A 23,189-nucleotide genomic window follows, 5' to 3' on the forward strand; every position below is an offset into this window, starting at 1 on the left:
ACAGCTTCTGTTTCGTATACAGGTCTTTCTACAGCTATGGTCAGTCAGGGAATCCACTTTATTTCTCCATTCTGAATAGAAACACATCCCACTAGCCGCTGTGAGCATTTTTAAGAGTGCAGAGATGGCAATATCTGTGGTTATTTTATGTTAGCATAAAATACACACAGTATAACAAGAAATTGGTCTTTAATTACAGAATCAGAAATATGACTGGTTTGGAAATAAGCCATATATATAAATAAGCCTTGATTATTACTATTTCTGCAGTCATGTATATAGTATATAAATCTTAAATTACATCTTTATAACGCGCTTTAGATGAATGAACGGAGTCTCTGCGGTCTGGTGTGCAGGAAGGCGGTGACGACGCTCGTCCCTCCACTCGTCTGGTCTGGAGCGAACATGGCGGACGCGGAGGACCAGGCTCTCCCCATCCCCGAGTTCGGCAGCCTGCTGCGGCTGGACCCCTACCTCCAGCCCTACGAGAAGGACCTGCGGAGGAGGTGAGGCGGAGGACCGCAGACCGCGGCGGGTCGTAGCGCCCCTTATTAAACACGCGGGCCTGAACGTGGCCGCGACAGCGCCGAGATCGTTTATTTTTATCCAGGCATGAGCACGCCGCCAGTGCGTGACATTTCCCTGCGACGCTTCCCCTTCGTCTTGGCCACGCCCACGGTTAAGGTCGCGCTGGTGTCGGTGCGTCTCAAGATGGCGCCTACATTTCACAGTTTCGTAAGAGCTACCTTAAAAATATGGCGTCACTCAGAACAGCGGTGTTTTTTTTTTTTTAATCCGGTCTCGTAGTTTTGGCTCATCTTCACCCATTTACAGCTTCTGACTTCTATTATTCATCCACATTTAGTGTATGTGAGCATGTTTCGACTTACAGTCAGTAGCTACAGGGACAGTCCCCCCTGGACACACTCAGGGTTAAGTGTCTTGCTCAGGGACACCCGTTGTTACAACGCCCTTTTACACCACCCGCTGTGTTCTGGTACACGACCCCTAACGCCCTCTTACACCACCCGCTGTGTTCTGGTACACGACCCCTAACGCCCTCAAAACCAACTGCTGTGTTCTGTTACACAACCCCTAATGCCCTTTTACACCACCCGCTGTGTTCTGGTACACGACCCCTAACGCCCTCTAAAACCAACTGCTGTGTTCTGTTACACAACCCCTAATGCCCTTTTACACCACCCGTTGTGTTCTGTTACACGACCCCTAACACCCTCTTACACCACCCGCTGTGTTGTTACACGACCCCTAACGCCCTTTTACACCACCCACTGTGTTCTGTTACACGACCCCTAACATCCTCTTACACCACCCGCTGTGTTGTTACACGACCCCTAACGCCCTCTTACACCACCCGCTGTGTTCTGGTACACGACCCCTAACGCCCTCTTACACCACCCGCTGTGTTCTGGTACACAACCCTTAACGCCCTCTTAGACCACCAGCTGTGTTCTGTTACACGACCCCCAACGCCCTTTTAAACCACCCGCTGTGTTCTGTTACACGACCCCCAACGCCCTTTTACACTACTCGCTGTGTTGTTACACGACCCCCAACGTCCTTTTACACCACCCGCTTTGTTCTGTTACACGACCCCCAACGCCCTTTTACACTACTCGCTGTGTTGTTACATGACCCCTAACGCCCTTTTACACCACCCGCTGTATTCTGTTACACAACTCCCAACGCCCTTTTACACCACCCGCTGTGTTCTGTTACACGAACCCCAACGCCCTTTTACACTACTCGCTGTGTTGTTACACGACCCCTAACGCCCTCTTACACCACCTGCTGTCTTCTGGTACACGACCCCTAACGCCCTCTTACACCACCCGCTGTGTTCTGTTACACGACCCCTAATGCCCTTTTACACCACCTGCTGTGTTCTGTTACACGACCCCCAACGCCCTTTTACACTACTCGCTGTGTTGTTACACGACCCCTAACGCCCTCTTACACCACCCGCTGTGTTCTGGTACACAACCCCTAACGCCCTTTAAAACCAACCGCTGTGTTGTTACACGACCCCTAACGCCCTCTTACACCACCCGCTGTGTTCTGTTACACAACCCCCAACGCCCTTTTACACCACCCGCTGTGTTCTGTTACACGACCCCCAACGCCCTTTTAAACCACCCGCTGTGTTCTGTTACACGACCCCCAACACCCTTTTACATTACTCGCTGTGTTGTTACACGACCCCCAACGCCCTTTTACACCACCCGCTGTGTTCTGTTACACGACCCACAACGCCCTTTTACACTACTCGCTGTGTTGTTACATGACCCCTAACGCCCTTTTACACCACCCGCTGTGTTCTGTTACACGACTCCCAACGCCCTTTTACACCACCCGCTGTGTTCTGTTACACGACTCCCAACGCCCTTTTACACCACCCGCTGTGTTCTGTTACACGAACCCCAACGCCCTTTTACACTACTCGCTGTGTTGTTACATGACCCCTAACGCCCTCTTACACCACCTGCTGTCTTCTGGTACACGACCCCTAACGCCCTCTTACACCACCCGCTGTGTTCTGTTACACGACCCCTAATGCCCTTTTACACCACCCGCTGTGTTCTGTTACACGACCCCCAACGCCCTTTTACACTACTCGCTGTGTTGTTACACGACCCCCAACGCCCTTTTACACTACTCGCTGTGTTGTTACACGACCCCTAACGCCCTCTTACACCACCCGCTGTGTTCTGGTACACAACCCCTAACGCCCTCTAAAACCAACCGCTGTGTTGTTACACGACCCCTAACGCCCTCTTACACCACCCGCTGTGTTCTGGTACACAACCCCTAACGCCCTTTAAAACCAACCGCTGTGTTCTGGTACACGACCCATAATGCCCTTTTACACCACCCGCTGTGCTCTGTTACACGACCCCTAACACCTTCTTACACCACCCGCTGTGTTCTGGTACACGACCCCTAACGCCCTCTAAAACCAACCTCTGTGTTCTGGTACACGACCCCTAATGCCCTTTTACACCACCCGCTGTGCTCTCTTACACGACCCCTAACACCCTCTTACACCACCCGCTGTGTTGTTACACAACCCCTAACGCCCTTTTACACCACCCGCTATGTTCTGTTACACCACCCGCTGTGCACTGTTACATGACCCCTAACGGCCTCTTACACCACCCGCTGTGTTGTTACACGACCCCTAACGCCCTCTTACACCAACCGCTGTGTTGTTACACGACCCCCAACGCCCTTTTTCACCACCCGCTGTGTTCTGTTACACGACCCCTAACGCCATTTTACACCACCCGCTGTGTTCTAGTAAACGACCCCTAACACCCTCTTACACCACCCGCTGTGTTCTGGTACACGACCCCCAACGCCCTCTTACACCACCCGCTGTGTTCTGTTACACGACCCCCAACGCCCTTTTACACCACCCGCTGTGTTCTGTTACACGACCCCCAACGGCCTTTTACACCACTCGCTGTGTTGTTACACGACCCCCAACGCCCTTTTACACCACTCGCTGTGTTGTTACACGACCCCTAACGCCCTCTTACACCACCCGCTGTGTTGTTACACGACCCCCCACCAGAACACAGCAGGTGGTGTAAGAGCGCGTTAGGGGTCGTGTACCAGAACACAGCGGGTGGTGTAAGAGGGCGTTAGGGGTCGTGTAACAACACAGCAAGTAGTGTGTTCTGTTACACGACCCCCAACGCCCTTTTACACCACCCGCTGTGTTCTGTTACACGACCCCTAACACCCTCTTACACCACCCACTGGGCGGCAAAGGAAATGTGCAGGTTTAAAATATAATCGAGTCTAGCCTCTGTTTCACCTCCTCAGCATTCATTTTTGCATCGGTCTCGCTATAATTATAACACGTCACCTCACGACAGTGACATTTCATTTAAAAAATGTACCACGTGAAATTCTTTTACCAATCACCGAAACAAATTTACAAGCAGCAACTTCGATGAGACACAAATTTATTTGTTATTATTTTGTTGTTCCAAGGAAAGAAATATTAAAATGTGTACAGAGGTGTGAGTGGTAGACCCCTGTACATTCATACATGGCTGTGCTACGAGTCGGGGAGAATCAGCGCTTTTTAATCTGTGGTGGCCTCTCCTCCGCTGTGTCTGAAGGTTCAGCCTGTTTCAGAAGCAGCTCCTCCTGCTGGAGGAGGCGGAGGGCGGCTTTGACCAGTTCACGCGCAGCTACAACAGCTTTGGAGAGCAGCGGCAGCCCGATGGCACGCTTGTCTTTAAGGAGTGGGCTCCTGGCGCTGAGGCGCTCTTCCTCACTGGAGATTTCAGTGAGTTGCAATTATACAGTTATTCACTGATATGTTAGGTATTATAATGCCATTAAACTGTCCTATGAATAAACAGCGTTGAATGAACATGTTCACGTTTTTTTATTTCAGCTGTGTCACAACCTATTTACTCTGCATATGTGTAGTGGGTAGAGCAGCAGTTGAATTAGAATTGTATATTTTGTATGACTGTAGTGATTTATTAATGAACTGCACTTGCTCAGTCTTGCCATGTTCTCGTTTTTGGTTGCTTTATGAATAGATGGTTGGGACAAGTTCTCTCATCCATACACACATATGGATTTTGGGAAGTGGGAGTTGCATCTGCCACCCAACAAAGACGGGACGTCCCCGGTCTGCCACGGGTCACAGCTGAAGGTACGTCACACTGTTGAGGAAGAATTTCCGAATAAATCCAGCATGTGGAGGTGTATTTATGCTGGGAATACTGGCTGGTGTGGTATTAGAGCAGCTGCACCCTTCTTTAAAGGTCCCTTATTCTGGAAATGTGACTTTGTGAGTCGATTTAACATTAATCCGAGTTCCCCCAGTCTGTCTATGGTCCTGCAGTGGCTAGGAATGGCAACAGGTGTAAAGAGTTCTTCACCGCTCTGCTTCACTGTTCAGAGAGCGGCAGCTCAGGCTGACGATCTGGAATTTGTCCCCTTATGACAACGTGCAAAGCATTGCAGTCGCTCTGGATGTAAAAAATGAGCACAAATACATTTTTTGTTTTGTTTTGTTTTTAGTTTTTGGTTCCGTGGACATGACTTCCTGTCAGCGCCAGACATTGTGGTTGGTGAATGGTGTCGATGACGTCATTTCAACTTCTACAGGCCGCTGTCCTCCTCGTCCCGCCCCTCTCCTCCTCATTAGCATGTAAAGCTACAGACACCGTAACGGCGCGCCCTGCGGAATCTCATTGTGGGACTGGATCAAAGTGGCTGTAATTCTGCACCACGGCAGCTCGAGACCTTCCTCTTTAGAGAATATTTAGATGAACTTGTAACCTTCTTCTTGTCTGACTTCTGTATAGAAACTAGAACAGAGTGAATAAAAAGGTTGTATTCATAGTTGGGGGTCCTAGTGAACCAGAACTGATCACTTCATCCATGGTAACATGGAAGCATGTTGGAAGTCGCTCTGCATCTGCCATAAATGTACATTTCGTTAAGGTACAGTATTAGGGGAACACTCAGACCCGCATAAAAGCAAAAACATGTAATAATAGGGGACCTTTAATGTGATGAGGTGATGAGGCGTGACGATGGTCACATGCTGCCATTGTTCATTGTTAGTAGAGGTCAGTGCAGGGACAATAAGAAGCAGATGGAGCTGCTGGCGCTCGCACTGTCCCTGTTTGCCTTGACCAGCCGTCTCTTTTCATTCATAACTTGGCCTGCCTGGACCAAGGAAGTTTTTCCTGTTCCATTTACAGCATTTACCAGACGCCCTTATCCAGAGCGACTTACAATCAGTAGTTACAGGGACAGTCCCCCCCTGGAGACACCTCAGGGTTAAGTGTCTTGCTCAGGGACACGATGGTAGTAAGTGGGATTTGAACCTGGGTCTTCTGGTTCTTGAAGAGAATGAAAAGGAGAACTCTCAGGGAACTCTGGTGGGAGGACGCCTCCGTCTTTGTTCCCTGTTGGTTTGGGGTTTCCAGTTTTAAGCTGGTTGGTTTTGTATGTTATTGGGACACGTGGATGCACCTTGTTCTTCGCTGCCTGATTCCACCTTTGTTGTATATTTATCATCAAAACAGATTATATGAGCTGTGGTCTGAATGATTACCGACGAAAAAAGTATTTTACTAGTCAAGTCGGAACAGGAACATGAATGAAAGTGAAAATGTCTTTCTGTCCTTCCCTCTGCCCCGATGCAGCTCACCTTGCTGTAACAGCCCTCATTTGTCTTCGTCCCCAGGTAGTGGTGCACACCAAAGACGGAGAGCGGCTCTACAGGATCTCACCTTGGGCCAAATACGTGACGCAGCAGCGGGACTCTGTGGTGTACGACTGGGTTCACTGGGACCCTCCCAGTCCGTACGTGGTAAGTGGGAAACAAAACTCCCATCCACGCGTGTAATTAAGGGGACATTTGTCCTGTGTGTGGAATTCACCCGTCACATGCGCTACCATTCGCTTTAAACTCATCTCTTGTCCTCAGCTCAAACATCCACGACCCAAGAAGCCCAGGAGCTTGCGGATCTATGAGTCCCACGTAGGAATCGCTTCTCCGGAAGGGAGGATTGCGTCTTATAGCAACTTCACAGCCAACGTGCTGCCGCGGATTAAAGACCTCGGTAAGAGATGAGCAGACCTCTGCGATTTATCCACCAAGGACAAGGACTCGGTCACCCCCATGTGGTGTCATTTAAAGCCACATAAAACCCGACCACAAATCAACATTGTGCTCCCATGAAACGTCCCAACTCCTATAAAATGACACCAGTTTACAGAAAGCGATGGTCAGCGTCCCGATGTCAGTCGTATTTCTGCTGAATGTCAGATTCAGAGAAGTTGCTGAAGTTGCAGTCACCATCAGGGCTGTTTTCAGCATTTTCCTGGTTATTTTCCTGGTTATTATCTGACGTGCCAAAAGTCTTTTTGCGTAGACAGCGGTCGTTTTCTGAAACGATGAAACTTGTACTCCTGTCGGGCCACGGGGTGAAGAGGGGGACGCAAAGAAGGGGATTTTAATAAAGGAAAATAAAGACCTGAAACAAACTGAAAAGCGGCAAGACATTAACAACCCAGGACAAAGGAGTGAGGTTCTAATCTAATGAAGGTTCTAATCACCCGTCCAAACAAGGTCTACCTTGGTGGCTAGGACTGGCCGGCTTGTGACCAGCTCCTTTATTTTTCCTTTTGAACAGAACATTAACAGGAAGGAACGTGTGACTCAATATCGTTTCATGTCCGAACATTTAGTGTCATTCAACAGGGTGTAGTACATTTACTACAATCAGTAGTTACAGGACAGGACAGTCCCCCCCCTGGAGACACTCAGGGTTAAGTGTCTTGCTCAGGGACACGATGGTAGTAAGTGGGGTTTGAACTTGGGTCTTCTGGTTCACAGGCGAGTGTGTTACCCCACTAGGCTACTAGCACCCTATAGTAAGTAAGGTTGAACTGTGGGAAATGAATAAATAGCGAGATGCCGGACGCACAGATCTGAGTCGCTGGGCTTCGAACCTTTGTCTCTCAGCTCCTCTGCTGGTGCTCGCCATGCCTGATTTGTCTTCTTTTCCACTTCACGTCCAGATTTTACTGAATACCGGTTCACCCCACGTCACCATGCTGACCTCAGTCCATCTCCACAACGTCCTAAACTGACCACCGAAGAGCTTGATGATGAAATGTTTTCATGATTACTGTACACCTCGCCTCCTCCAGGGTACAACTGTATCCAGCTGATGGCGATCATGGAGCACGCCTACTACGCCAGCTTCGGCTACCAGATCACCAGCTTCTTTGCTGCATCCAGGTGAATAACCTTCAACGGAGCAGACACAACTCCTCCCTTTCCTCTCCTGCTGGAGAGATCAGGCTTCTTGAGCCTCCGGTTTCCTAATGGCTGGTGTAAATCGTGCTTCTGTGTGAAGATGAGGAGATCCGTGATCCTCCTGTAAACTCATCTGGGGTTAATCCCACAGCTCTGCTTTTTAATTCCCATTTTGTTGCTCAGTCCGGTAGAACGGATCACCCAGTGTAATACAAACAGGGTCATTTCACCCATGATTGATCCCTTTCTCGCTGTGTTCTGGTACGTGATGGAGGAGAGCAGCTGGATAGCACCGATGGGGAGCCCGCTGGGTGGGTTACCCATCACTCCCACCAGCCTTCCAGGGAGAGGATGTGAGATGGGTGTTTAAATGGGCTGAGGAGAAGATTCATTCGCTCTTCTTATTTACAGTGAACCTGTGATGCGTGCAGTATTGGTGTGTGTGTGTGTGTGTGTGTGTGTGTGTGTGGGTGGGTGGGTTCTTATATCCTCTCTTGCCCTCCAGTCGCTACGGGACACCCGATGAGCTGAAGGAGCTGATTGACGTGGCTCATTCCATGGGCATCGTGGTGCTGCTGGACATGGTGCACAGCCACGCCTCCAAGAACACGGAGGACGGCCTGAACAGATTTGACGGCTCCGACTCCTGCTTCTTCCATGGGGGGTCGCGGGGGGAGCACAGTCTCTGGGACAGTCGTCTCTTCAACTACTCAAGGCGAGGTTTCATCCCGTCATCGCCCCGTATGAGCTCCGATGACTGATTCTGAAAACAGTGATTAGCTGTTTGACCATTAGAATGTCCTTCATATTACTCACACACCACAGCCTGTGGGCACGTGAGAGTCCTGCAGGTATCCTGTGGTTACGGGGCGTCGGCATTATGTTTAATTAATTTATTCTCGGCAGTAATGAAACCTACAGGACTCTGAGTAGCCTGTTTGTGCGACTCCATCTGGGCCGGTTCTCTGATCAGCTAATTTTATTTGTTTAGTTGAAATGTTGTTCCATCCTCTCTGATGTTCTTTAATCTTTATAAAACTCTTTCTAACATGTTGAGCTGTTCAAAGATTCATGCATTCTTGAACGGAGCAGCTTTATGATATTTTATTACATGTATGGAGAATTTAACCCCCTTATTATAGGGTTAAGTGTCTTGCTCACATTTACATTATCCAGAGCGACTTACAGTCAGTAGTTACAGGGACAGTTCCCCACTGGAGACACTCAGAGTGTCTTGCTCATGGACACGATGGTAGTAAGTGGGGTTTGAACCTGGGACTTCTGGCTCATAGGCGAGTGTTTTTCCCACCCAGGTTCAAACCCTACTTACTACCATTGTGTCCCTGAGGAAGACACTTAACCCTGAGTGTCTCCAGGGGGGGACTGTCCCTGTCACTACTGATTGTAAGTCGCTCTGGATAAGGGCGTCTGATAAATGGCGTAAATGTAAGATTATTCTGAAGTTTGTTGGCGGAATCCCTCACTAACATTAACCCGTAGTATTGCCGTTGACTGACGTTGCGGTACTGAATTCAGATGATCAGGCGATAGCAGATCCTGGTTTTGATTCACTTCTGGATGCACTTTTTTTTTCAGAATTTCAGCAGTTCAAGGATTTTCCCCATTAACTTGTGAAAAACTGTTTCAGTCTGTTATAATGGCCCTTGGTCCATAAGGAGTTTAGTTATTATATCACGTGATGTTTCCCCCCCCCTATCTTTGATTGTGAATCTATGTCCTGCATTGCATTCCCCTCCTAACACTTCTAATAAATAATTCATCAACGTTGCACACTGTAGCTTGTTCCATTTATCAGTGTAAACTCCAGTGGCTCCTCTTCGCGAGGAGATGTTTATTGGAATTTATCTGGGCAGGTTCCTCTTCCTCCTCTGTGGACCTGGGTCTGTGTAGCACAATAATCAAACACATGAACAGAAAGACTCAAAAAGACAAAGAAATCCAAGCTCCTTTTTCTACCCGTTCATTTAGTTCCTGGAATGTAGGACAAATAATCACCACGCCATGTTTATATAAAAATGATATTATGTATTAAAGCCATTTTACTGTGATAATTATAAACTGCTCATGGTTTGAATGGATGCTTTGTTGCATGAAGCCTTGCCGCTTACATCTGCACAAACCTAACGGTCTTTCTAACAAATAATTCTGCTGGAATAATTGGCGAAGCAGGGACAATATAAAGACACATAACGAAAAATCGAGGTAACCGTAATTGTAAACTGTTGATATGTGATTTGTGTCTCTGTGCAGCTGGGAAGTTCTACGCTTCCTGCTGTCCAACCTGCGCTGGTGGATGGAAGAATACCGCTTTGACGGCTTCAGGTTTGATGGTGTGACCTCCATGCTTTACCACCATCATGGCATTGGTAGGTCAAAGTTGCACGGTACAGTAGTAAAACAGTATAAATAAGGATTATAATAAATCACTTCATGTGTCCTGAAACACATGTCTGAGTGCTGAATTGGAGGTGTTGAGACCACGCCCCTTTTCTCCAGCATCAATTAGAACATGGAGCTGGGAAATGGATTCTCTGTCTGGCTTCATTATTGAACCAGTGCTGACTTAGTTGTTTGATCTAAGTATGCAACGTCTGTGAACGTGTGTCCATCTGTACATCTGTATCTGTTCTGTGTTCTGTTGAAGGTTCTGGGTTCTCCGGTGATTACTCTGAATACTTTGGGCTCCAGGTTGACGAGGACTCTCTGGTTTACCTGATGCTGGCCAATCACATCCTGCACAGCCTGTATGAGGACTGCATCACCATCGCAGAGGTAGTGCAGCCCACGTGGAGTCATGAACTGATCTGAGTACTGATTTGGGGCAGTGGTGGCCTAGCGGTTAAGGAAGCGGCCCCGTAATCAGAAGGTTGCCGGTTCGAATCCCGATCCGCCAAGGTGCCGCTGAACAAAGCACCGTCCCCACACACTGCTCCCCGGGCGCCTGTCATGGCTGCCCACTGCTCACTAAGAGTGATGGGTTAAATGCAAAGGACAAATTTCACTGTGTGCACCGTGTGTATATCACATGTGACAATCACTTCACTTTAACTTTAATTAGCTGTGATTTCTTGTCCTTTTTACTGCTTCTAGGATGTGTCAGGAATGCCAGCGCTGTGTCGCCCCGTCACAGAGGGGGGGTGTGGCTTTGACTATCGTCTCGCTATGGCAGTTCCTGACAAATGGATCCAGGTGAGTTCATGTGTGGTTCTATTTCTCTCCCTCGCTTTCTCTCTCTTAATCTCTCACAGCACTTCTCCAAAACGGTGATTATATTATTAGGGCTGGAAACATTCTCCTAATTCTGCTGGGATCGGTGTTTACTCTGCTCTGCATTCATGGCTTTATTGATCTTAAATGACCTTAACTGCTGCTGCAAGTTAAAGTTAAATTGGATTCTTTTCTTTGTTTTCATTGTGTGCTGGGATAGTGACCCCAGTGTCACTATCCACCACACCACTGTCTGTCAGTTTCCCATGAAACACAGCAGCAGATATTGCGTGCCTCCAAGGAGGGCACCGCCAAAACGTGACTCTGATGGCGAATCCCACAATGCAACAGCCAAGGGTGGTGAAACATGAGGTCGAGGCAACGAGAAGCAGAAAAGGTTCCTGGTTGAATACGATTATGCTGATGAAGAGCCGTGACTGCTAATTGGTGAAATTCCAGTGGTCCAGTTATTCCATAGCAGCCATTTCCTCCAGAAAACACACACTTGAAACCGAATGGAAACAACGAAGGACAAAGAAAGTGGGGAGCAGAGCTTCTGGAGACCTTCACAGTGAAAGCTGTTAGGATGAAAATGAAATCTTCTACAGTAGTCCCTGGAGCTGGATTCTGGGAATAAATGTAAGCATGAAAATATATGGTGATGTTGTGAACATCTAACACCACTGCTGTAGGATATACAGCTGGTCTGGTCCTATCTGTTGCTGGTGCCCAACTGTCCTTTTTTCCTGTCTAATCTGTGACGTGTTATTTACATAAACTCCTCCTGGACTTCCAGGATTCCTCCCAACAAGATCTTCTCCACTCTTTCAATCTGCCTAATAGGAGAAAATGAATTTTGGGCAGATTGAGTCTGGATTTGCCTGAGGCAGAGGAATCTGCATGCTGGGAAAGATGATTAATCTCCATGAGAGTCAAAAAACAGGAGGTGGCGAAGCTGAGAGGACATATCTACCAAGTGCATGTCTGAACAAATAAAAATCTCCATTAAAAAAATAAGTAGGAAGATCTACCCTGTCCAGACTTTGTCTTCTTCAGGCTCTGCTTAAATTTTTTATCTAATTTGTTTATGATCACTGATCATCTTAACATTAGTGAAGTGTTATAAGAAGGCTGGTGAGCACAGAAGTGGTCTCCAACCTTCAGTAGGAAGCTATGGACAGGCCTGATATATAATACAGAACATGTAATGGGGGTTAGAAATGTGTCTTCTAGAGGAGTGTGTCTCAGTCTGTTTCTCTTCTTGCTGCCTGTATTGATTGTGTTCAGTGATAATAAATGAGATCCTCCGTTTGTTAGTCAGCTGTCAGCTTCAGTCTCATTATTGTGACTGAGCACCCGCCTGGTTCACAGACCTGGTTCAGGATTGGGATCTGATTGGGATCTGATTGAGGTTCCAAGATGAAGAGATTTTATAGCAGCTGGAACGTTTTGTATATGAACAGGGGTAATACAGGATTCAGAGTTTCACTGCATGAGCACATGTCACATGAAACATTACATATTTTATACATGGATGTTGCTGCATAAACACGTCCAATCATCTGAATTTGTGGACATTGTATTTTCTAAAATCCACACGTGGCAGGATTTGCATTTTTAAATATGTGGAACTGAAGGCTCTGTGATGTTCTTGATCACTGCCTTTGCAAACCATCAGAACAATTGGGTCTAAAGTGCTCAGTGAAGATCTAAGAAAGAGCATTGGTAAATACACTGCAGATCCCATGATCTGGAGGTCTGGAGGAAGACCCAAACTGTCACCCAGAGCTGAGAGGGAATTGGTTGGGATTTTCAGGAACAACCCAGGAACCACCAAGACCAAAACCTGTCATGAACTTGATCAGTGGCACTGAAGGCCCCGTCCAAAATTGCCACCTTCAAGTTTGACTGAGGAAGGATGTTTTTGACTTGTGGAGGAAGGTTTCATGTTCAGCTATTTGATCACAATAACAAGTGGTTTGCTTGGAGGAGGCTTTTAAAGCAACTGTCAAACATGGTTGTGAACAGTGTTAGAGCATGCGGTTTTGCTGCCAGTAGTAACTTTTAATAATTCAGCATCACCTCAATTCAGCAGCTAGATGGACTAATCATTCCACCCCAGAAAAGAAACAGTTTAAAGAAGTTAGAAAGTGGAAATGTTTACCAGAATTACAAGGGAAGGCTTTTGGTTTAATTCTCTACAGATCCTGAAGGAATACAAAGATGAAGACTGGAACATGGGGGACATCATCTACACGTTGACCAACCGACGCTATGGGGAGAGCTGTATTGCCTACGCAGAGAGTCATGACCAGGTAAAGCTCCATATACAGTCCAGGTCAAAAGTTTGGACACACCTTCTTATTCATTGACATCAAAACTATGAATGAACACATGTGGAGTTATGTACTTAACAAAAAGTGGAGACCTGGTCTCCACAGTCACCGGACCTGAACCCAGTCCAGATGGTTTGGGGTTAGCTGGACCAACAAGTACTAAACACCTCTGGGAACTCCTTCAAGACTGTTGGAGAAGCATTTCAGGTGACGACATCTTGAAGCTCATCGAGAGAATGCCAAGAGTGTGCAAAGCAGTAATCAGAGCAAAGAAACTAGAATATAAAACATGTTTTTAGTTATTTCACCTTTTTTTGATAGGTATATTTATTCATAGTTTTGAGGCCTTCAGTGAGAATCTATCAATGTAAATGGTCATGAAAATAAAGAAAACACGTTGAATGAGAAGGTGTCCAAACTTTTGGCCTTTACTGTACACCAGGACCTAAACATCCACGTACATCAACATATACCCCAGCGTCTAAACTTCCATAAGTTAAGCCATTTCAGGAGTTGTTCGGTTTGGTTCTTTCCTGAAAGGCCCTAGTTGGGGACAAGACTCTGGCCTTCTGGCTGATGGACAAGGACATGTACACCAACATGAGTGCCATGGTTCCCATGAATCCTGTCATTGACCGTGGGATTCAGTTGCACAAGATGATCCGTCTGATCACCCACAGCCTGGGAGGAGAAGGGTACCTCAACTTCATGGGTCAGTACCTTGAATTAGTGTTTTTTTCTACAGGAAAGGTAAACCTCTGGAGGTTCTTTTAGAGATAGCAAGAGTTGAAACTGCCAGCAGAACTGTGCAATAAAGGACAACATTGTGCAAAATTCATTTGACCTGATCCAGTGCATGGTATGGGCTTCAAAGTATAATACAACCACAATTTCAAAAGGGGCAAAAGAAGGGGTAACTAACTCAAAAGGACATTACAGTTGTGGTGTAGAATACATTCATGGACAAAAGTTTTGAGAATGAGACAAATACAGTTTTTTGTTTTGAGCAGTTTGCTGCTTCAGTGTTTTAGATCTTTTTGTCACTTGTTCCTGTGGTGTATTGAAGTATAATCACAAGCAAGTTTGTCGATCAGCTTCTGGGCCGAATCTTGACTGATGGCAACCCATTCCTTCATAATCAGTGCTTGGATTAAAGTCCAGGGAGTTTCCTGGCCATGGACCCAAAATTTCAATGTTTTGTTCCCCGAGCCACTTAGTTCTCACCTTGGCCTCATGGCACGGTGTTCCATCATGCTGAAAAGACTTTACAACTCATCTGATCACTTGTCATGTCATTCTGGGGTATATGCATAATAAAACCAGTATTTGGGTTATTCTCAACGTTTGGCCATGACTGTAGTTATACTATATAGTGCACTGAATTACAATATACTATATAGGACAAGATTTTAGTGTATGACAGTATTGTAGAGCAAGACTACTTGGTGAGAGAAATTTCCGATGTCTATAGAGCTCAGAATCCACACCACATGATAAGTACAGCCTGGTGGTAGGAGAGATGGTGGGGAAGCGTAATGGTTCATCATGCATGATCATGTCTGGAAGGCTGTTGATTTGTCACAATTTCTTGTGCTGGTTGGGGGTTGGGTTGACGGACATTGGCCTGCTGTGATGCTACCTCTCCCTTGGTCCATAATAATGCAGGTAATGAGTTCGGTCACCCGGAGTGGCTGGACTTCCCCAGGCAGGGGAATAATGAGAGTTACCACTATGCTCGCCGGCAGTTCAACCTGGTGGACATGGATCACCTGCGCTACCAGCAGCTGTATGCCTTCGACCGGGACATGAACCGAACTGAGGACAAGTACGGCTGGCTGTCCGCTCCACCAGTAAGGACACACACACACACACACACACACACAATTATTCATGCTATATGGTGCTATATGGTCTCAAAATATGTCACCACGCTGGTGTCTATTTACTAGTACAGATATTAGCAGGAAATTCGTACAGGTTGTGCAAAGTGAATGTGGTGGTGAAGCTGCACTGGTTGTTTTGTGTCTCTTGCTCTAAATCTCGTCTCCTGTCATCTAACATCACCGTCTTTCTGCTCGTGTGATCTGGGTGCTAGTAGCCTAGTGAACCAGAAGACCCAGGTTCAAATCCCACTTACTACCATTGTGTCCCTGAGCAAGACACTTAACCCTGAGTGTCTGCAGGGGGGGACTGTCCCTGTAACTACTGATTGTAAGTCACTCTGGATAAGGGTGTCTGGTAAATGCTATAAATGTAAATGTAAATGTTGTAGTCGTTTCATGTTTGTCAGAAGTCAGCGCATTTGTCAACGCTGCTTTCATTCTCATGCAGGCGTTCGTCAGTGCCAAGCATGAAGGGGACAAGGTCATTGTGTTTGAACGGGCCAACGTCCTCTTCATTTTCAACTTCCACCCCAGCAACAGCTATAGCGGCTACCGCGTGGGAGTAGGGGCTCCTGGGAAGTATCCTTCATGTCTTCAAAATACCTCCTGCAGGACATGTAATGGCGACGTGGACCAAAATAAAATCGAATCCTCAGACAAGCTGCTGGTCCCCCCAAAGTTCAGGGTTGTGCTTTACTTGTGAAAGTGAAAGTGAAGTGATTGTCATTGTGATGCACAGCAGCACAGCACACGGGGACACATTGAAATTTGTCCTCTGCATTTAACCATCACCCTGAGAGGGCGGTGGGCAGCCATGACAGACGCCCGGGGACCAGTGTGTGGGGACGGTGCTTTGCTCGGTGTCACCTCAGTGGCACCTTGGTGGATCGGGATTTGAAATGGCAGGGGTAGTAGTAGCCTAGTGGGTAACACACTCGCCTATGAACCAGAAGACCCGGGTTCGAATCCCACTTACTACCATTGTGTCCCTGAGCAAGACACTTAACCCTAAGTTGCTCCAGGGGGACTGTCCCTGTAAATACTGATTGTAAGTCGCTCTGGATAAGGGCGTCTGATAAATGCTGTAAATGTAAATGTAAAAAAATGGCAACCTTCTGAAAATGGGACCACTTCCTTAACCGCTCGGCCACCACTGCCCCACTAAAAGTACTACTTAAGTACAACATACTGCTCTTATTCCAGCTGGATTTCGCTCTTCCACCTTGTCTTCTTGACCACTGACCTGTATGTTACATTTAGCATAAAGTTTTTGACTGGATCACAGCTTTAGAAAGGACCAGTTTATGTGTCAGAGGTGACGTCTGAACACCAGACACTCAAATTATCCATAGACGAGAAGTTCTTTTTCCAGCGGGTGCATTTACAACTTCTGCTTCTCTTTAATTTTCTGCCCGGGTTCCTCCTGCCAGTGAGCGTTTGATGTCTAACAAGATGTCTTCCCGCTGGTTGAGGATGAGAGGGGGAGGACAGCCAGGAAAATATCTGAGAGCCACGAGCAGAGGCAGTTGTTAAAATAGAAAAAGTGTGTGTGAGTGTGTGCGTGAGAAGGGGGGGTAAACGGTGTGAGTTTCAAGCTCCAAGACCCCTCACCACAAACAAGGGCCAGAAGAAACAGAGGAACCAATTATTGGGGAAGACAGATGAAAGTGGAACTCAGAGGCACAGCGAGGTGAACAAGATGATGTGAACAATTTTTCATTCATCCCAGCACCTACGTTTCGCTGCTTTCAGCAGAGGAACAAGGAGCACGTTCATCAATTCAAACGAAAGGATCACAGATTTAGAATGGTGAAAAATGAATCACTCATCCATGAAATATATAATAATAATTTGTATGTTCTAAACTGGGATTGATCGTGGGAAGAGAATGATCATTACGAATGAAATTATTTATTTGATATTTGTGTGTCCGTTATTGCAGTTATAGTAGTGGTATGTCTTCAAAAGTCACCTCATTTTGAATTTTTCATATGTAGTCGGCCATTTCTCTATTTGTCGTGAGGTCCTGCCTAAAGATTTATTCAGAGTAGTATAACTGCTCCAGAATGAAAATGCCCGCGTCCCAGCTGTTCTCTCATAGCTGTTCCTCATTTGGTTTTGTGGCGATGATGATTGAGCTTTTACTCCTTAACTCCAAGTTCTCCAAGGTACACCATAAAGTTGGATTCAGATGCGGTCCAGTATGGGGGTCATGGACGCCTGGATCACAGCACAGAGTTCTTCACTGAGCCACTGCCCTTCAACGAGCGGTCCTACTCTATGCAGGTATGGACACCTATCTTGCAGGTGGATAGGTGTGGATGGATGCTGGATAGTATTAGTCATGATACTTGTATTACAGGATCAGCACCCATGGTCACCTTCCTGATGGTGTTCAACATTTACATGACCTTGTAAATGTGCATGATGTTCATGCACCTCAAACCAATGGCAGTTCATGTATTTATGCTTATGATCCTGGCTGCAGGACAATCCTCACCTGGTGTCACACTGCCATTTCATCTGTGCCCTGGCTCCATTGGACCGTTGGTCATGTGCCATTATTTTGGGCTTCACCTCAAATGATGATTATATAGTCGACCATCTAGGAAACAGCTAACAGGAAGAGAAAGTTCTGGGCTCCAAGGTCCTGACATGATATGAAATGTTCCGTCTCCAGGATGCCACGTGTAAAAAGAGGCTTTAGATCTCTTGAGATTCACACCAAATTCTGAGATGCTTCTCAGCGATGATCAAATGCCTCCAGCTTCTGTGATCTGAGTGCCATCGCTTTATTTATGCGCTAACAGAGTAACAAAGCACATTGGGGACTGGGGTGGGGCTTTCTGGTTCTGGTGCCTTATACCAGGATACAAATTTCTGAAGCACCATGTGACATGGAATTCATTATCAGCCTTTTGAATGATTATTGAATCATGATTATTGTAATTCCTGAATATGACCTGCTGATAGAGTGACATGTACTGGTATTTTGTTGTTGCTCCATGTTGCTCCATGCAGCATTGGGGAGGTATGGAAACATAACGTAATTCAGCATGGACACCATTTCCCCTCGAGCATCTGCCAGACAGTGGTGGGTAAAGCACGACAACCATAAACTCGCCGTGAGTTTTCTTTCGGCGTCCATTCAGCCACCTAGAGGCTGTTATGCCACAATATGCGAGATGCAAGGTGAGAATTTTTGGAGACTTATCAATGCACAATTGTTCAATCTCTTTGTGTTGCCTGATGGGAGGAGCTTATATGGAGGCCGTCATTTATGGCGATAGAAACCCTTGTCACACAGCAAGTGCATGTTCCATGTCCAGCATCTTTGCTCTGGGGGCTTTTTCTCTGCTGTGGTGCCGCTGCTGTGTTTTGGGGCTCCTCAAATGCCTGGGAGAGGCTGAAATGGTGTCCATGCAATTCGTGAATTATCTTCTAATTAAAATCGCTCTCTCTCTGTCTCGCTCAGGTCTACATTCCCTGCAGGACGGCTATTGTACTTGCCAATGAGGAAATTGATTACTGCTACTGAAACCATTGGATGGATTCTGAAGACCCTCCGAACTCATCAGTGCCAAACACAAGAGTCTTCACAGTTCTTATCCTCTGTTTCCATCTGTTTGGGTTTATATGTTGACTTGCTTTTGATGCTCACTATAACGTGTATTTAGTTTTGATGTGGCATCCCATTGTTCACCTACCTGAACATTTTCAGTAGGCACACAATGTGGGCGGAGGCTAGAATGCTCTAGCAAGTGGCTCTCCAGGATCACTGGTCTAAACCTAGTTGTTGAGCCTGGTCCGCTATAAATTTGAAAAAATAACGTGCAGTTGTAAATTGTGCTGTTGACAAGACACATGTGGAACGTGTTTACTACTGATGAGCCTGTGTTGACCACACCCACTGTCTGATCCAGGTTGTAAACTGTACAGCAACTGTATTTATTTACACTTACTGCCTAAACTGCACTTCACAGAGAGCTTGAATAAATACAATATTCTTCTGAACATGCAACATCATTTTTATTATTAATAAATCGCTGTGTGATGACTGCATCTTCTTTAAATATTTAGGTGAAGTTCATCTTGTTTCCCTGTTGATGTGCTGACCATTAAAGAGCAAATAAATTGGCAAAACAAAGAGCTGAAAGCAATAGGTAGAAAAAATGTATTTATCTCGTGTAAATTATTCTGATGGAGCCCAGTTCATTTAAGTCACTATGTGTGACTTCTGTAGATGCTTTACTGTAGAAGTAGAAAAATGGCGTGGACGAGAAAACATGGATCAATTAATACTTGCTGTGGGACTCCCCATCTATTCGTTTCACAGATCATTTCATTCACACATAAATTTTTGGTCAAAATAAGATCAGAAGATCACACAACATGTCCAGATACATTTTGCCCAGCAGGGTTGCCAAGATTTTAACTTCTCATTTAAAAACAGGGGTCTGGGTTTGGACCAGGGGTGGGTATGAAGACCCCCCTGATTCAAATTTTCTGAGTTGAAAGCAGTTGCTCGCATTTTAGTTTTATCAGAACAGACATGACATAATTTAGATCACGTTTACACCTGGTTGCTACAGTGGTTCAGATTTCTTACGCTAATTGTTGTAAAATCGGTTAACTCTTCACTCTTGCCCATTTTTTCTGCTTCCAACACATCAACCTCAAGGACAAAATGGTCCCTTGCTGCTTCGTAATAATGTCATTGCAAAAAAATAATCCCCCGGTCCTAATGTTATAGCTAATTATTGAAAAAATTTATATCAGACACACTTCATCAAGGAGACCTCAGTGGCACCTTGGCGGTGACTCGAACCGGCAACCTTCTGATTACATGTCCGTTTCCTTACCTGAGAGGCCACCACTGGCCCATCATGGACGGCTCCTTGCTCAGTGCCTCTTGTGAGTGATTCACCAGCAACTTGCTCTAATTCACTTTGATTGCATTCCACTGCAGCCAAATTGGAGCTGTGCACCATATGCTGTGGTTTGATCGGTTTCCCCTGCGGATGAGAGGGGGGTTTAAAAAAACAACACACATTGGTATTCCTGAAGTTCACTCCTCGAGCTTCACCAGAAATGTGCAGAACACGTCACTTCACCTTCTGATTTAGAACCAGAAGCACCTGGGGACAGATGCTCTTCTCGGCTCTCCAGCAGCAGAAAGAGAAGCTCTTTGCATAAATAAATCTGCCAGAGAGTTGAGTTTTAATGTAAATGTAAAAAAAAAAAAAAAGGCAGGTACCATCTCCATGTGGTGAAATGGGATTTTTAATTTTAGTTCTCCTGGTGCCTCCTGGGTAATCCTGCTCTTCCTCTCATTTTATGTGAGTGTGATGCAAACTCAATATGTCAACCAGAGGTCTATGGATGCCAAGGAACTGATTCAATTTGACTAATGATAATAAAACTATAACCGAATTTCTCAAACACATTGTCTAATTAAAGTGTTTAAATAATTCGTAACTTCTTACTGTATTTGAGTGATAAAAACATTTGAGAGCTGACTAGATTTGTTAAGCATAATAATGTTATTATAAAGATGGTATTGGGATTTTGGCTTCTGCAGAACCGAACTGTGGATGTTTGGACCTGGTATTAAAACACCAGACCAGTGCTGCTCTCTACTGGTATTACATTACTTCAGCACCATCAGTCTTTCATCTGGATTCTTACACTCCCACCCTCTGCCCATCCCTGTTCCTCAGCACTGCAGTTATTTCATCAATGATCTCAACGCTCCGAAAATCTCCAGCTCCTCCTCAGGGTGTTGGGTGTCAACATACTGTATGTGATTATGGGCTGTATGAGAAATAAATGTTGTTCTTGTAAAGTATGTTGATATTATGATTACTAATATTATTATTAAGGGTTTGCCAGATTCTCACCGCTGTGTCACAAAAAACGTGTATGTGTTGTTGTATGTAGGTTTTTCATGAAGAGCTATTGCAGGTTGTCATTATGTAGGGTCGTATGGGGAAGGAGGCGCAGAAGCTTGATATCATGAATAAAGTTTATTAAACATAAGACAGAATGTATGCTTTCTGGTGACCCCCGTATTGACCTCGCTTCCCCAGCCCTTTGTGAAAAATTATTGATTACAAACCTAGTTAAAATGGACTAGGCTCTAACAAATGGAAGCACAGGTTAACAATATTGTAAAATCGTGCTTTTTTTTTCAGCTGAGGCGCCAGTCCAGCCAGTTCTTTCCAAATGAAATTTGGAAGCGGTGATTCGCTCTTTCATTACGCCCCGCCTTGACTTCTGTCATTCATCGCTTCTTGGCATCTCTGGACATCTCTAGCCAGACATCTCTAGCTCACCTTCAATTAGTACAAAATGCAACTGCAGGTTTTGTCACTTGTACAAACAGGTGAGATCACATAACCCCAATCTTGTCTGGCTCCCTGTCTCTTTTAGAGTCCAATTTAAAATGATTTTATTTTAGTTTAAAGTCACTGAACGGCTCGGCTGCAGCCTATTTGTCAGACCTACTACAGGCGCCGTCAGTCGCTGGGTTTAAATCTCGTTTAAAAACTCACTTTTACACCCTGGCTTTTAACCCAGCGTGAGGTGGTTCTAATACGGTGTTCTGATGTCGTGTTTTATGAGGCTTCTTATGCAGTCTCTTCTTAACTCTTTTACTATGTAGTCTTAAATATTTTCTGTTTTATTCGACCCCTGGTTTAATTCAAATTGCTGCACATTCTCTCTTATTTTATTCTTTTTTTGTTTTTTAAATCTTTACCTTTACTGAACATTTTGTCCATGTCTTTCCTGTCCCTGGGGACAGTACATTGCTCAGTGGCACCTCAGTGGCACCTTGGCGGTTCAGGATTCGGCCACCACTGCCCCAGCTGGCAACATCTTTGCTTTACTCAGTATTCAGTGCGGCGAGAGTGAAACACTGCGGCACAGCACACTGTGACGCAGTGAAATGTGTCATCTGCATTTCACCGTCACTCTTACTGAGCAGTGGGCAGCCTTGATTAGTACCTTGGTACCTTGATCAAGGGGACCTCAGTGGCACCTTGGCAGTTCAGGTCCAAGATCAGAGTCGATAAGCATCTGTTCTTTTAGAGATACCATGCTGTACCCACAGATATTCAGCAGGAACTCACAGCCATTTCTGGATCATCAGTCGGAATTGATGGTGCCCACAGCAGTGCTTCATGTGATTGACATTCCCAATGGCTTCAGATTCCATCATGTGATCTGCCCTTGATCAGAACTGTTGCTCTGTCTCCTGATTGGTGGAGGAGAGGGGAGAGACTCGTCCACCGCCCACAAGTCTATAAATTATCTCCACGAGAGAAGCCTTATGGAGAAATGTGTGTGTGTGTGTGTGTGTGTTTTGTGGTGGCATCAGGCCATGCTCTTTGTTTGCACTGGTCATGCATTTTTAATCAAATCCCCTTCTGTTAAGATTCACTTTTAAAAATGAAATCAGGTGACCTCAAATGAGCTCCAGCAGTTATGTAGGCTTTAAAAAAACTTTAAATATAACATTTAAAACCCAATTTCAAAGGCAGCCAGTGTAATGATGATGCAACTGGAGTATGATGACAATTTCCTAAATCTTATTACATTTCAATTTCCAAATTGTCCAGTCTGGTAACATCATATTAATCCTTGTTCACATTATCCTGTCCAAGACCAAAAACACACGTGCAGATTTATTACAAGCATTTTTTTTTTTGTAGAAGAAGAAGAAGAATTCTGATAGTCAGGTAGTCAGTCTGACATTGGTGAAACGTTTGTTACTTTCTTTAACCCGCAGACTGGAGCCCTGCTGGAACAGGTTCAAATGTTACCTGGTTGCATTTCTGACGGCGGGTTTTCATAATAAGTCATAACTTTGTCTGCATTGCATTTTCATTTGAAGACACAGCCTCTTCCATA

At 45.7% G+C, this 23,189-nt stretch overlaps 1 protein-coding gene across 1 annotated transcript; it reads left to right on the top strand.

The window, feature by feature from the left end:
* Window positions 1-390: 390 nt before the first annotated feature.
* On the top strand, window positions 391-19,289 carry gbe1b (glucan (1,4-alpha-), branching enzyme 1b). The gene is made up of 16 exons (XM_029001677.1): window positions 391-506; window positions 4,152-4,321; window positions 4,584-4,699; window positions 6,248-6,373; window positions 6,491-6,626; window positions 7,720-7,810; window positions 8,334-8,543; window positions 10,100-10,215; window positions 10,494-10,621; window positions 10,940-11,038; window positions 13,261-13,371; window positions 13,933-14,104; window positions 15,058-15,242; window positions 15,724-15,854; window positions 17,444-17,561; window positions 18,751-19,289. The coding sequence occupies exons 1-16, from the start codon at window positions 406-408 to the stop codon at window positions 18,811-18,813; spliced, it is 2,073 nt and encodes a 690-aa protein (XP_028857510.1). The 5' UTR covers window positions 391-405; the 3' UTR covers window positions 18,814-19,289.
* The last annotated feature ends 3,900 nt before the right edge of the window (window positions 19,290-23,189 follow it).

This window comes from Denticeps clupeoides, chromosome 13 (assembly GCF_900700375.1).
Source record: "Denticeps clupeoides chromosome 13, fDenClu1.1, whole genome shotgun sequence".
NCBI lineage: Eukaryota > Metazoa > Chordata > Actinopteri > Clupeiformes > Denticipitidae > Denticeps > Denticeps clupeoides.